The sequence below is a fragment of the Myotis lucifugus genome, unplaced genomic scaffold (genome assembly GCF_000147115.1).
Source record: "Myotis lucifugus unplaced genomic scaffold, Myoluc2.0 scaffold_4, whole genome shotgun sequence".
Classification (NCBI taxonomy): domain Eukaryota; kingdom Metazoa; phylum Chordata; class Mammalia; order Chiroptera; family Vespertilionidae; genus Myotis; species Myotis lucifugus.
The window spans coordinates 12644193-12658490 of NW_005871052.1; the positions used below are offsets into that span (position 1 = coordinate 12644193).

Consider the following 14298-nt stretch of genomic DNA (forward strand, 5'->3'; position numbering starts at 1 on the left):
GTTCCTTGCTGGAAGAGGAGGAGGTGTGTGTCTGCCCTAGATCCAGGCCTCGAGCTCCCTTCAGCGAGGCACCTTACGCATGGAATAGGAGGTTTCACCCACCTGAAACCTTCTAAATACAATATCAATGGTGAAAAACCAAAAACAAGAGAGAAAATAAAAACAAGATCATTAGTAAAAGTTCAACAAAGCAATTGAAATTCTTTGGATGTCTATTACATATGGGAATGAGGACAGTCTCAAGTCTGTAACATGGGAAACATGCAGAAGGGAGAGGGTTAATCAGGGCTACTGCATACAGCAGGGATTTTTACTGGAAGAAAGGCTCTTCATTTTCTACAAAGACAACTTCAATTTGCTTCCATCTACTAGGAATATGCTGGCTTGAATTTTCAAATGCACTGATTACAAAAGAAATACATTGCATTTCACTCAAGAGTATTTTCTTGTTCACTAGTTCTCACAAAAACAGAATAACATTTTTCAAACTAGGTGTCTCCAGAGCTCTGAAATAAAGAAGTCAGCAACCTAAGGCAGGCGCAATGTCTCAGCCTAAACCGATCTCTAAAGCTGCAGTGAAGTGCAATTCATGTTAGCTGTCCGCTTGGTGGGGTGACAATTAATAGCTTATCAAATATTTGTTCTATAAATTACCAATTGGATTTATCAGCTAAGATTAAAATCAATTACAATTCATTAGCTGGAAACCAACATAAGGTTAATCCAAAGTGTCAGCAGAATTTATGAACTATGCACTTAAAACTAGTGCCTTTGAACATGAGATGATACTAAAAAGCCTTCTCCCTCCCTGGATAAAGCAGGCAAACAGACAGCTACGCTGCGCATACACTCCACGCATTAGCATGCGCGTGGGGCTCAGAGCAACAGGTGGGAGTTTCAGAAGCATTCTGGTTTCTCCCCACTCCTCACCCCTGCAGCGCGGTTGCGTAAGGTGGCTTGTAACAAGACAATTTCATTTATAAATTTAATTTAAAATTATACCAAATGCTTTAATAACCCAACCTGGTGTTCAAATTCATTATTTGGTAACACAGAATGCTAAAAGCCACCTTTCCACTTCGGCAAGTTTTCTTTCGATCAGTCCATTTCCCAAACAAACCAGCTTTGTCCTGACTTTTTTTTTTTTTTAAGGAGGTGGGGTAGGGAGGAATAAAAGAAGGAAGTAAAGAAGGAAAAAAAGTAGACAACTAGGATTGGAAAAGAGGGAAAAGGAACTTGAAGGAAGGAGTGGGGACAAGAAGGGGCAGGATGTTCCAATTATTAATTTGCAATCATTTTAACAGCCTTTCTTCCACTGTAAAAAGGGTGAGGAAGATGAAGGGAGGAAGGTTAAATAAGAATTTAAATGCCAGTATTACAGGGTAACATTTGGATGAAGTTCTTCTCCACTTACAAGCCACAAAGGACTTAGAAGAGCAGCATTTTCAATGGCACCTGCATCATAAGGAGTCTTGAGCCAAATCACAGGCGCTCTGCTTGTCACCAGCAGGCAAGCCTCAGATTTGAAGGAATGTTATTTATTCCCACAAAAGATCATGTCGGAGCCCATTGTTATAAAGATGATCTAGCTCAGCAGAAAGGCTCCAAGATGTTCAGGTTCTTGCTTTACCCCCAGATTTAGAACAGATATGCCAAAGCCTGGCCCTGCTCTAGTCTGAGGCGATTCATGCCGTCAGTTTTCCTCAGTTTCTTAGGACTGTTTTGTGAAGACAGCTCAATGAAGAGTTGAAGACTTGGCAAAAAGTACAAGTTTTCATAACACTGATGTTTAAATGTGCTCTATCAAACACCTACCTTGGCTTCTTCCAAGCGACCCAGGGCTTTGAGCAGGTTCCCCAGGTCACTGCGAACACAGTACAAATCCTAGAAACCCAGAGATAGTCATTAATTATACTCCTTCTCAACTAAAAAATATCTTGAAATAACTTTTATGCATCTAGCTTCCAATTTATTGTCAACTAAAGCTACTGCTTGACAAATATAAGTACAGAACCACAATCCCTCATCCTCAATTTCAAATTCCAAAAAGTTCCAAAACTCATTTGATGATTAAGCCTGACCAAAACTGGCACAATTTACAGAATTTATTGATCCCACTTAAGTGTGAATATTCATATCTTTTGCTGCAGAAATATGTGTTTTACTAGAAGGTGCTATTCCCGACCCACCTAGGAGTTTCATGTATGATATTATCTTTCTGCCCTGACTGGTTTGGCTCAGTGGATAGAGCGTCGGCCTGCGGACTGAAGGGTCCCAGGTTTGTTTCTGGTCAAGGGCATGTACCTTGGTTGTGGGCACATCCCCAGTAGGGAGTGTGCAGGAGGCAGCTGATTGATGTTTCTCTCTCATTGATGTATCTAACTCTCTATCCCTCTCCCTTCTTCTCTGTAAAAAATCAATAAGATATATTTTAAAAAAATAAAATCCTAAAAATTCTGAATTTTGAAATGCATTTGATCCCAACAGTTTCAGATAAAAGACTATGGGCCTTACTATAGCTTCTCCTCTCCCCAAATATCAGTCATGTTAAAAAGAATATCAGCCTGGTCCCTGTGGCTCAGTGGTTGAGTGTTGACCTATAAACCAGGAGGTTATGGTTTGATTCCCAGTCAGAGCACATGCACATGCCTGGGCTACAGGTTCGATCCCCAGTAGGGGGGAGCAGGAGGCAGCCGATTCTCTCTCATTATTGATGATTCTCTCTCTCTCTCCCCTTCTCCCTTCCTCTCTGAAATCAATAAAATCACTTTTTTTAAATCAAATGTTTGCTCAACTATTTTATTCACAGTTATAATGAATCACTCCTACATATTAAAGACCAAAAATTTTCCATAGTAAAAAAAAGTATTTAGCCATGATTAGCTATCAGCTAACCTACCCCTATGCTGTCAGGCATATTTAGAAACTCTGCCTTCATTTCACCATTAGAAAAAAGGATTACCATCCAATCAAAGCTTCAATCCTGCCACCTGCCACTAGATAACTCATTAGTATTAAGTGCCATTTAGAGTTGAATGGGTGAATAAATGAAAAGCAGTTGACTCTGCTTTTTATTAGCAGCATAATTGTGTTGCTAGTCATCTTGACTCACCAGTCCATTCATTAATATGAAAAGAAACATCAGAACAGTGAGTTTAAATTTCTATATGTCCTTGTTTGTCTTTATCAATCAAATCTATCCATCAACAAGCAGAGACACTAGCAATAGGGAGTAGGTTTATCATTCCAAACTGTTCCACGGGTGGAAGAGCCTTAAATTAAATCCTAGAAAGTGAAATTTTGTCAACTGTGCTAAAGTATCATCACATATATCATTCTATATGCAAATGTATTTTAATCAGGTGATTAATTTTACTGATAAACAGCTTTTGTGATTGTTTATCATCATCCATCAGGTGAACCAAAAATCAGCCAGCAAAGAATAGCTTGCTACAGAACACCCTTATGGTTGGCCATACTGGGTCAGTCCCCTGATCTACCCATCTAACTGCCCATCAAGCAATGATTGGTGTTTGGGGAGAGAATTGTCTCCAGTGACCTCAAGCACAAAAGGCTGATACTAATTCTCAAAACATTATACATATCATTGATCTTATTACAGATTTATCCTCCCCTAATGAGTTTAAGCACTTTTTTTTAAATTCTCACCCGAGGATATGTTTTTACTGATTTGAGGGGGGGGGGGGGGGAGAGAGAGAGAGAGAGAGACAGACAGACAGACATTGATGTGAGAAACACAGATCAGTTTCCGCTCACATGTGCCCTGACCAGGGATCAAACCTGCAACCTAGGTATGTGCCCTGGCCAGAAATCAAACCCGCAATTTCTTTTTCTGTACCGGACAATGTTCCAACCAACTGAGCCACCTGACCAGGGCAGTCTAAGAACTTTTAACCCTATTTATACTCTCAGAAGTAATGAATTCTATAACTCCCTATCTACTTTGTATGATTTTCCCCCTAAACTTTAAGGTTATCCTTATGTTTTTGCAAACCATGACTGAACAATCTGATCTGTTCATACAGGTTCCTACTACACCAGATTATTGTGGTTATATATAGCTTTGGACTTTTACCAATTCCTATCTCTTTTCTGAGTAATAATAGTAAGTCTTGCAATAATTCTCCAACAATGACCTTAATGGGCTGTATATTGTAGCCAACTGTTGCATAATTTTACCCTCTAGTTTCTATAAACTCTTGGATAACTGCCATCCAAGTCTTGACAGTGTTTCTATCTATATTTAGTTATATCATCTAGATCCATTGCACCACACTAAATCATTAGCACAATAACCATAGTTAAAAGTAGATTATCTTCAAGATTACTGTAAGATAATCGATAAGGCAGTTTTAGAAAAAGGTAAAACATATCGTGAAATCTGACTCTCTCATCTGAGGATCTAAACCTTATGCATGAACAGTTAATTTCTAGAAAAGTCAAGGATACCACTATTCTCCTAAATGTTTAAAACCTAAGACATCAATTCTGCTTCATTTATTAAAATCAAAAGTGTCTGCTAAGAGAATACATTTCTCAAACCCAGCCAATTCTATCCATTCCCAGGTTATTGCCTCTTATGCAAACCTTTATTCAATTCAATAATATGCCTGGAATTGTAGGGAAAAGAAAATCGAATCTTTACCCTAGAGGGGATTGCAATCTAATGTGGAAAGACAAGGCATACTAAATGCCCACAAGGTGGGAAAGAATTTTAGAGAAGTAAATGAATTCAAAAAGAAATCTAAGCTGGGCCTTAAAGGATGAGTAGGACTCTAATGAACAAAGGAGGAGAGCATTGTAGACAAGGGAAAATAGAATGAATGTTAAGGAGATAGAAATGAGTAAAAATGTCCTGCATACCCACCCCTCCTAAGATAGCATCTGTTTCCTCCTAGGACCCCACTCCACCCTCACCATTTATATACACATATACACATGAAGTAAAATCAGGCTGATAAAAACCTACAGTTCTCAACTGCCTATCAAATTAAATTCAAACTCCTCAGCCTCTCTACTCATTCTAAATCTTCCAATTGACTTTCCTCTACCTCACTCACTTCTTCATATGTGACTCACCACTTCAGCTAAGGAAGTCTACTGCTATTTACCTTCCTACAGAATGCTTAGGTTTAAGCACTCAAGAAAATCTTCTGATTAGTACTCTCTAACAATAATCATCCAAGGAGCTCACACCTTTTATCTTTTATGGGTCAGATAGTCTCTCATAATATAATCCACAACTTTTCCCAACTCATCTCCCCAATTCCTAACAAAGCATTGTACAAACAATAAGCACTCAAATATTTACTTATTTTTTATTAAATTTATTGGGGTGACATTGGTTAATAGGATAAGTTTCAGGTGATTTCTATGTTACAAGATCTTTGTTCTGTACTGTGTGCACACCACCCAAAGTCAAATCATCTTCCATCACCATATATTAGGTCCCCTTCACCCCCCCGATCCTCTGGCAACCACCACACTGCTGTTTAAATATGACACTTGCATGGCAAATTTAAACAGCAGGCAGAGAGGAATAGAAATATATAGAAATATACAGTGTAGCTAGCGACAATAAAATTAACATGATAGTAACATTTAATGTGACAGTAATACATGATGGTCAGCATGCCTGTAGCTCTCAGTGTTATGCATCCACAATCAAATAAGAAGCAATGGTTTACCAACCAATAGACTCAGAAACAGAGCTACTTAGAGCAACTAAGGATTATAAATAGCCATGTTACAAAGGACAATTTTACACATAATTCATAAAAGGAATCACAAGGTATGGGCAGCTCTAGTGAGCCATCATGTGAAAAATCATCAGCTACAATAGCACCTTCATATACAATGGACTAAAATTTTAGTGAAATTATTAAATCATCCAACATTATAAGAGATAATTCAAAATGTAAAAATATGAAACAGCTCTCTTAAAAGTAATTTCTATAATCAAGTCACATAATAACTTCTAAATTGACATACCATTAACTTAAAAAGATAAACAGTGCCCTGGCCGGTGTCTCAGTGGTTAGAGTGTCAACCCTTACAACAAAGGGTTTTGGGTTCGATTCCAGGTCAAGGGCACATACCTGGGTTGCAGATTCAATCCCAGGCCGGGTCTCAGGGCTGCATGTGGTAGGCAACTAATTGATGTGTCTCACATCAATGTTTCTCTGTTTCTCTCCCTCTCCCTCTGCCCCTCCCCCTCCCTTCCTACATTTCTCCCTCCCTTCTACTCTCTCTAATAAAATCAATGAAGCCCTAGCTGGTTTGGCTCAGTGTATAGACCAGTTGGTTCGATTCCAGTCACGGGCACATGCCTGATTTGCAGGCTCGATCCCCATTAGGGGGCATGCAGGAGGCAACCGATCAGTGATTCTTTCATCATTGATGTTTCTATCTCTCTTTCCCTCTCCCTTCCTCTCTGAAATCAATAAAAATATATTTTAAAAAATAAAATTAAAATTAAAAAAGCAATGGAAAAAATACCCTCAGGTGCAGATTAACCAAAATAAAAAAAAGGTAAACACTGCTGAAAACAAGTTACCAAGATTACTACTTTTAACATTTTACTTTTGCAAAACCAAAATAACCTGAGTTTATTCAAGTATTTTTCATAGAATGCCAAATACATCTATGATTCAGGCCAACAATGCACTGCCAACAATAACACAATTTAGAAGACTCCCAAGATTATGTCAGTACTGAACTGACAAAGGCATTTGACAGGAAATCTAGTTGAGACTAGATATCTTTCAATGCATTGAAACATGATCACTATGGTATATTTAGGTGAAATCAAGGCAGTTTGTGCAATCCCTTTTTCATTCTTACTGGCAAAGACAGAGAAATAAAGCAGCACTTTCCACTAGTAGAAACTGGTCCAGATGGGAATGCATAGCTATTCAATGCCTTCCCTCAATGCCTTCAATGGGCAGTCCCATGATTTATTTTAGTGCTATCTTACTTCTTTGGAAGGGCATAATGATAAGCTTCCTATTAAGTTAGATATTGAAAAGCAGGTTCTGTCTCCCACTTCAGTTTTCCCTCCTCATCATACTCATCCGGTCTGGTATACTGTGAGCAGCAATGCTGTACTACACATGTAGGTAACTGGAAACCTGAGCCAAGGAGATCAAAGTTCAAGATGTTTGGAGCCACAGCTGTGTAAGAGGGCACACGTGAGCTTACACTCAATAAACAAGTGAAGGGTGAAACCAACCCTGATTAATAAAGAACTTAACTGTGACAACTAGGTGCACAAGTGAGCTCTGAGCCTTGGCAAGAACAGGGTCCAAGCCTCAGTGGCAGCAAATACGACATGGTTCACCAACATTTTTGGTGGGTAACTAGCTGGATAGTACTGTAATAAAAATTACAAAATGCAGGGGGTGGGGGGCTGAGAGTTTTTGTACATGTCAAAGGCAGATACAAATAAAATTCGAATTATCCTTTTAAAAAATTACAAAATGCACTCAAATTTACATATATATGCGTTGAATATCTCTGAAAGAATACACAAGAAATTGGTTTCATTGGCTACCTCCAAGAAGGGTAGGCTGAGAGACTTTTCACTGTATCCACACAAAAAGCAATTAATTTTTAATATATATTTTTATTGATTGCAGAGAGGATGGGAAAGGGGGAGTGAGAGAAAAACATCAATGATAAGAATCATTGACCAGCTGACTCCTGAACAACACTGAGCCTGAAACCCTAGCATGTGCCCTGACTGAACTGTGACCTCCTGGTTCATAGGTCAACGCCCATCCACTAATACCGGCTAGGCTGAATTAAAAAAATTTTAATTTTACACTCTCAAAATTAACTGAAAAAATAACTTAATAGATGTCATGAGAAAAAGTGATTTCAGATCTCTGTGCAAACTACTAAATCAAGCTTCAGTTTCCTAACCTGTAAAATAGGGGTTAAGGGAGAGCAGGATATAATCAATGGTTTTCAAACTGTGCTCAACTGGGGCTGCCTTGAGGGGTGCATGCCCTCTGGGCACATCATCCCCTTTTTATCTTTTATTTCTTCTCTCTTGAATGTTTGCTTTATTCAGGCTCAGGTTTTAATATCCCCTTCACCACTACTAGCTGTGTGATCCCCCCAAAATTACATAACCCGAGTCTGGACTTTTTTAATTGGTAAAATTGAACATAATCTATTTTGAAGCTCACTGTGAGCATTATGTAAGATCAACAACGTCTGAAGTAACTGACAGTGTCTTGAGCACAGAGTAAACTTTCAATAAATGGTAGCTATAACAGTTCATTATAAACCATTTCCAGGGTTGCTGCAAAACTAAATGTTGACAACAGCTTGGAAATGTATTCTTAAAATTTTCTGGATTCCTTCCATTCCTCTCTTTATCACTTACCTCTTAAGTTTCTATCTATCTTCTATCCCTAACCACATCAAAAGTTCTGAGGGCAAGTCTTACTCTTGTGTCCCCAGAAAACATCTGCAATTTTCACCAAAAAGAATTTAAGAACTATCCAATAGCCTGGGGTGGACACTATCACTTCAACTCTACCATTTCTTATTATGCTGAAAGAAAAGAGAATAGGATATTGCGGAACAAATTTTGCAGCCTAGTTCTCATGTCACTGATCCACATATTGGCATCTAGTGGTAACTATTTTATATTACAGATTAAAGCCCTTCATCCACTATTCCTTGAAAACCAATTAACTGTTGCAAACACCTATCAGAGTTTATCCAAATTTAATCAAAACCCCTAAAACAATGTCTTATGTTCTGTATTGTTACAGGCACTATAAAAATGGAGTTTCTTGCAATAAGGATAATTTTATGCTTTTTTAAAAAATATATTTTTATTGATTTCATAGAGGAAGGAAGAGAGAGAGAGAGCTAGAAACATCCATGATGAGAGAGAATCATGGATTGGCTGCCTCCTGCAAGTCCCTCACTGGGGACCGAGCCCACAACCCATGCATGTGCCCTTGACCAGAATCGAACCTGGGACCTTTCAGTTCGCAGGCCGATGCTCTATCCACTGAGCCAAACCGGCTAGGGCAATTTTATGCTTTTTAATATAACTTGCTAGATAAAACAAATTTTAAAAAAACATGATGCAGATCTGATCAAAGCAATTTCACCATTTTGAGTAGACAAACATTTCTAAACTCTTGTCTTTATTCCACACAAAAACCTATTTTAGTGTCTGAGGTATCAAACTGTACTTCTTTCTGGGCTTTTGTGAAGGGAAAACAATAACCATTAAAATTGTACTCACAGGATTGTACTGAAGAGCAGATACGTAAGCTTGTACTGCCCCTTCCATGTCACCTGCTGCTACCAATGCGGCTGCCAGATTAATATAACCATCGATGAAATCGGGCTTGAGGCGCAATGCATGCCGGTAATGCTCAATTGCTTCCTGCAACTGTCCTCTTTCCTTGTACACATTTCCCAAATTCGAATAGGCTTCTGCCAAAAGGGGGTTCTGTTTAATTGCCAGAGTGCTAAAGTGAGCAGATCTGAAAAAGGCGAAAAGTGTTGATGCAGGGGTATGCATGTTAGAGAAAGAAGGTATGGCCCATACACAACTCAATGTGCTATTGCTAATTATGTAACAATAACATTATCTTTAAACTAGCACACAGGAAAATTTTGGAAATCAACTCTTTTCAAATGTGCAGGTATTCCAGATTTCAAATTGGAATGCTCTTTTTCCTTATGAGATAAAATTCTTACTAGAGTCTTATTCCCAAACTGCCACATTGTAAACCATGATCATTAAGATCAAGAATGAAAATGCTATGTGCATGAGTCTCACTTTCCATTTGTTGGTACACACCTTTTAATGTCTAAATAAACCAGAATGACAATTTATTAAAAGGATATAAGAACTGATTAATTCAACTGAATATCTAAAGTAGCATATAACTTAATGATGGTCTTTACAACTAAGAACCTCCTACCACAGCATATACAGCATCATTTCTGAGTATTCTGTCCTTCAAGATGACACATCTTACAAAGGTGAGGCTGGAAGGTCAGATGTATACTAAGAATATTTATTACCTGAACAGAGCTAAGAAAGCAGCAGAGTTAGGTGGAAAAAAATCTAGAAAAGGTCTGTAGTCATACTGATAATATAACCACCACCACAAAAGGAGGGAGAAAAACTGGCAGCTGGGCATGTCACAAGTGGACAAGACAGATGTGCGTCGGTGGTTCAGTTGAAACCCAGTATTGGAAACATTTCAAGTTCAAATATTTAAGTGTTATTTTTCAAGCTCAGCACCAGAGGCAGCAATCACCAGAAGGTACCCCCACATCTCCTACCTGTCCAGCCTTCGACACTGGAAGTGTATAGACGAAAGTAATAAAAGCACACCAGTATTGTCTGGCTCTTGTCTCCAGAGCTGCATGCAGTGTCTCTCAGCTGCCTCAAAATCTCCTGCCTGATATTCTCGATGTGCCAACTCAGCTAACCCTTGGAAGGAAAGCATACGTTTCGTTGGTTCTGGAGAATCATCAAAACATTTGAGGGAAGGAGGGGGGAAAACAAAAAGTTAGAAATGCAAACAAAAAATGTAAAAATATGGTCTATTAAACTTAAAGATGAAAACGCTTGAAACTATGTAAAGCACTAGAGTGTTCTGCACATTATTTATACTCTTGAATTAACATCAGGTGCAGAAGTGACATTTTAGAATTGATCTATTAACTTTCTTTCCCAGAGTACATAGAAATATTTGCTTCCAAATAAGATTAAATTTTATGGCTATAAATATTTTGCATTTTTAAGTTACAAATCAGAAGTAGCATCTAAAGATTCACTAATTTACTAAACATTATTCCTTACAGTTAACATATAGAAACAAAATACAAAACATGATTTGCAAGGTCACAACGGTTTAATAATGTCAGAATAACATACTGGGAAACTTAATACTTTCTCCCATGTTTTAGATGGGATTTCAGGGAGGGAGGAGTATTGGTAAACTCTAGTACTTAAATATTTAAATAATACTTAAATATTTAAATAATACTTAAATATCCCCCCAAAATTAATCAAAATTTAATCCAAATTTAATCAAATACTATCTCTTAACTTGGTGGGGACACAAGATGTGTTTTAAACTCAACATTTTAGTGACATTTTGTATACTTCACAACTTAATTTGTTTAAATTAAGGGCAATACCAGAAACAAGCATAAGGCAGGGACTAAAAGTCAAGGTGCTATTTTTAAAACAGCTGATAAACAAAATGAATTCATCTGTCAAGAGCAAATATATTTAAAGGGGTCATCAAACATTTTAAATAAAGACCCAAGATTATATTGCTCCTCTACCATCCCATACTCATGATGAAACCAAATTAGCTAAATCCCATCCATGCTGCTTTAACACTGGCATTTTCCAAAGAGCCCTGACATTAACTAAAGGATTAAGAAATTGCAAATAACCCTATATAAATCAAGTAGTTACCTAATGCTGCAATGATTTTTTTTAAAGAATAGGAAAACAAAATATAAAACCATTTGACAAAGTGCAACAGAATGAATAATAAATGAAAGCACTTTGCTGTGTCTACTAAGTGACTTAATTCAGATACATAATGATAAAGCCCAGAGGAAGGGGGGGAAACACATCTAAGTCTAAACTTAATACTTTAATTTAAACAGTGATACATTGCTGGAATTTCACTGGATGGTTACAATGGGAAACCATGTACAAATTCCTTAAATTCTACCAATGTCACAGTAACTAGTTCAAGTTAGAGACAAGCTCCCCCAATCATTAGAGCTGACAAGTGATCTATATACAGGAAAGCAAAGTTAATTTCCTGAAGAGAATATATAGCTGACCAGAACACAAAGCAGAAAGACTTGCATCCAAATCTGGGGGATGTTGTAGCTCTAACTAAACTAGAAAATTACATTTCAGACAAGTCTCTAGACCTTCTCAGCTCCTTATTTCAAAACATTATTAACTTTTCAAAGCCACTTATTTAACACTTGAAATGACAACTCCCTCAAATAAAATAACACACATTAAAAAGGGCAAACTAGTACAAACCTTAAATCTTAAAAATCCCTGGGAGGGAGGGGAATACTAGTTATTAATTTCACTACCTACAATCATTGATAAAATACTATTGAAGATTCGCCTACTTCTTACTTCGCAATCCCCAAACACATTAAATAAAATCCTGGACAGATCTCAATTGCGAAACAAAAAGAAAACAACAAAAAAGAACCTCATGGGAAAGCTTAGAATTGTAGCCCAATCCCCACCCTCCCCCACCCGCCCCAAACAGCCTCAATAGGGAAAGGCAGCTGAAGGACACTCCTATAATTTGATTGTTTTCTTATTTTTAGTACCAAATGCTCTCGACTGAATTGTCGAAAAGGGCAGCTAACACTCCAGTTGCTTTACAAACTCTTCAAGCAGGATGAAAACTTAAAAAAAAAATACGCACCCTATGAATAAAGAGATACCGAGCTCAAGAATGGGAATGGAAGACCCAGAGGCGGCGGCGGAGGAATACAGGGAGAAAGTAACACAAAGCAAGAATTCGGCCCGCAGGGTGGTCAACGCCAAAGAACCAGTACGGGTGGTTTCTCCCCAAGGGTAGGAAGCGGGCGTAGGGCTGGCCACAGCACGAAGGAAAGGGTGTGGTTCCCCGCGGGAGGGGAGGGAGCGCGGGGTGGGAAATCCAGGCTGGGGCAGCTGGTGGAATTGCGCGCTGGCAAAAGGAACCCCTGGAAATTTCCAATCTAAATTGGGGCTGCTCAACTGAAGAAACACCAGTAAGGCACTTCCCAGCGGGTTGCTTCTCAATGTCCCCTCTTCTTGAGATGACTTGCAGCACACCGAGGAGCTTTTGCTCATCCTTGGGTGATGCAAAGTGAGGATATGATTACATAGACTAGCACCCCCGCCCTAGATTGACAAGAGGACCAAATCGGGCTAAGGAGAAAGGGCAGTAGGGGGGATGAAGAGGGATGTGAAAAGGGGGAAGAGAAAGGCTGTGAGCTAAATTTAGGAAGAAAACGGTAGCGACGGGGAGTCAAAGGACGGGGATTCCAATGCAGTCCATTCCGAAATATTCTAAGCGTGCACTGGTGACAGAAGCGTCCCGAGAGAGTGGAAAGCTAGGACCTTTGTGAGACTGAAAAGCAAGAAAGGAAGCAAAGAGCGGGGGAAGCAAGAGGAAATGTTTGCGGAGCAGACGACAGCGGAAAACCCGATTAGATGCCCATAGACGACGGTAAGCTCAGCAATGCACTGATGTCATGGGGATGGCTGGAGGGAAGGCAGGGGATGAGAGGCAGAGAACGGCGCAAAACAACAACAGGGCGTCTGCAAAGGTAGTACGGCCACCGGTACCTGTGCTGTCGGCCACGTTGCCCACGGAAGACGCCATCTGGAGCTTCTTGAGAGCGAGAAGGGTGTGTTGAGTCCCGCAATGCCACCACTACTTGCAATGTTTCTAGAGGTAGGAGTGAGAGAGCAGCTCCCGCACCAGTGCTTTGGGAGGCTTGAGCGGAGGCAGCACTTAGTCTCCGAACCTTAGGAACTCTGGTTAGCCATCTACTCTCACGGTCTTGAAATGGCGGCGAGGGCTCCTCCACCGAAACAACACGGACCGGAACTACTTTCTGTTACAATCAAGTACCAGCGCGGAAGGAGCGGGACAACAGCGCACCCACAAAATGACTAGGAGCTCTCGCGTAACCTTCCGCGCAGGGTCCATTGCGAAGAACGAGATTGCGCGGAGGGCGCAATGGAGTAACCCTTTCGGTTTGGCTAGGGGTTAGGGCACTGTCTAGAGCAGGAGTGCTAAGTTTTTTAACAGCGAGGCGGAAGGTTAAAAAGAAACTCACGTGACCAATACATGTTTGCAAAAGTGGTACAGTCTATTACTTAGCCAAGAAGGTAGACGATAACATAAATGCCAAAGGCATCTACAAAAGTTTAATCAACTTTATTCCTACAAAAACAGACAGTTACAAGCCTAATAGAGCAAGTAAATATAAATTGGTTATATTTCAAAGACTGAACTGTTCAAAACGATGGGGATTAAAGGTTCCAATTTGAACACGTCTTAATTCTTCTGACTTCAGCCATTGATTTAAGTCCTTTGATGAAAAAAGACTGGTCCTTTCACAGGGCCAAATGAATGCAAACATCTCAGATTTCGGTCATTCAGCCCAAAACTTCAAAATCATTTTGGTATTTAGATAATTCTGCCCACAGTATTAAGGCAAACTGCTTCCTAACTC

General features: G+C 39.3%; 1 protein-coding gene across 2 annotated transcripts in view; it reads right to left on the reverse strand.

Annotated features, from left to right (window-relative positions):
- The window catches only part of OGT (O-linked N-acetylglucosamine (GlcNAc) transferase), a 48675-nt gene extending 35006 nt beyond the window's left edge, over positions 1–13669 (reverse strand). Inside the window, exons 1-4 of one of the 2 annotated variants that reach the window (XM_006082872.2) lie at positions 13403–13669; positions 10348–10498; positions 9293–9536; positions 1816–1884 (exon numbers count right to left, since the gene is read on the reverse strand). In XM_006082872.2, the coding sequence (XP_006082934.1) occupies positions 1816–1884; positions 9293–9536; positions 10348–10498; positions 13403–13439 (501 nt within the window). In that variant the 5' untranslated portion in view covers positions 13440–13669. Of the gene's footprint in view, positions 1–1815; positions 1885–9292; positions 9537–10347; positions 10529–13402 lie in introns of both variants that reach the window. The other variant, XM_006082871.3, reaches the window with a different exon arrangement.
- Between the last annotated feature and the right edge of the window lie 629 nt (positions 13670–14298).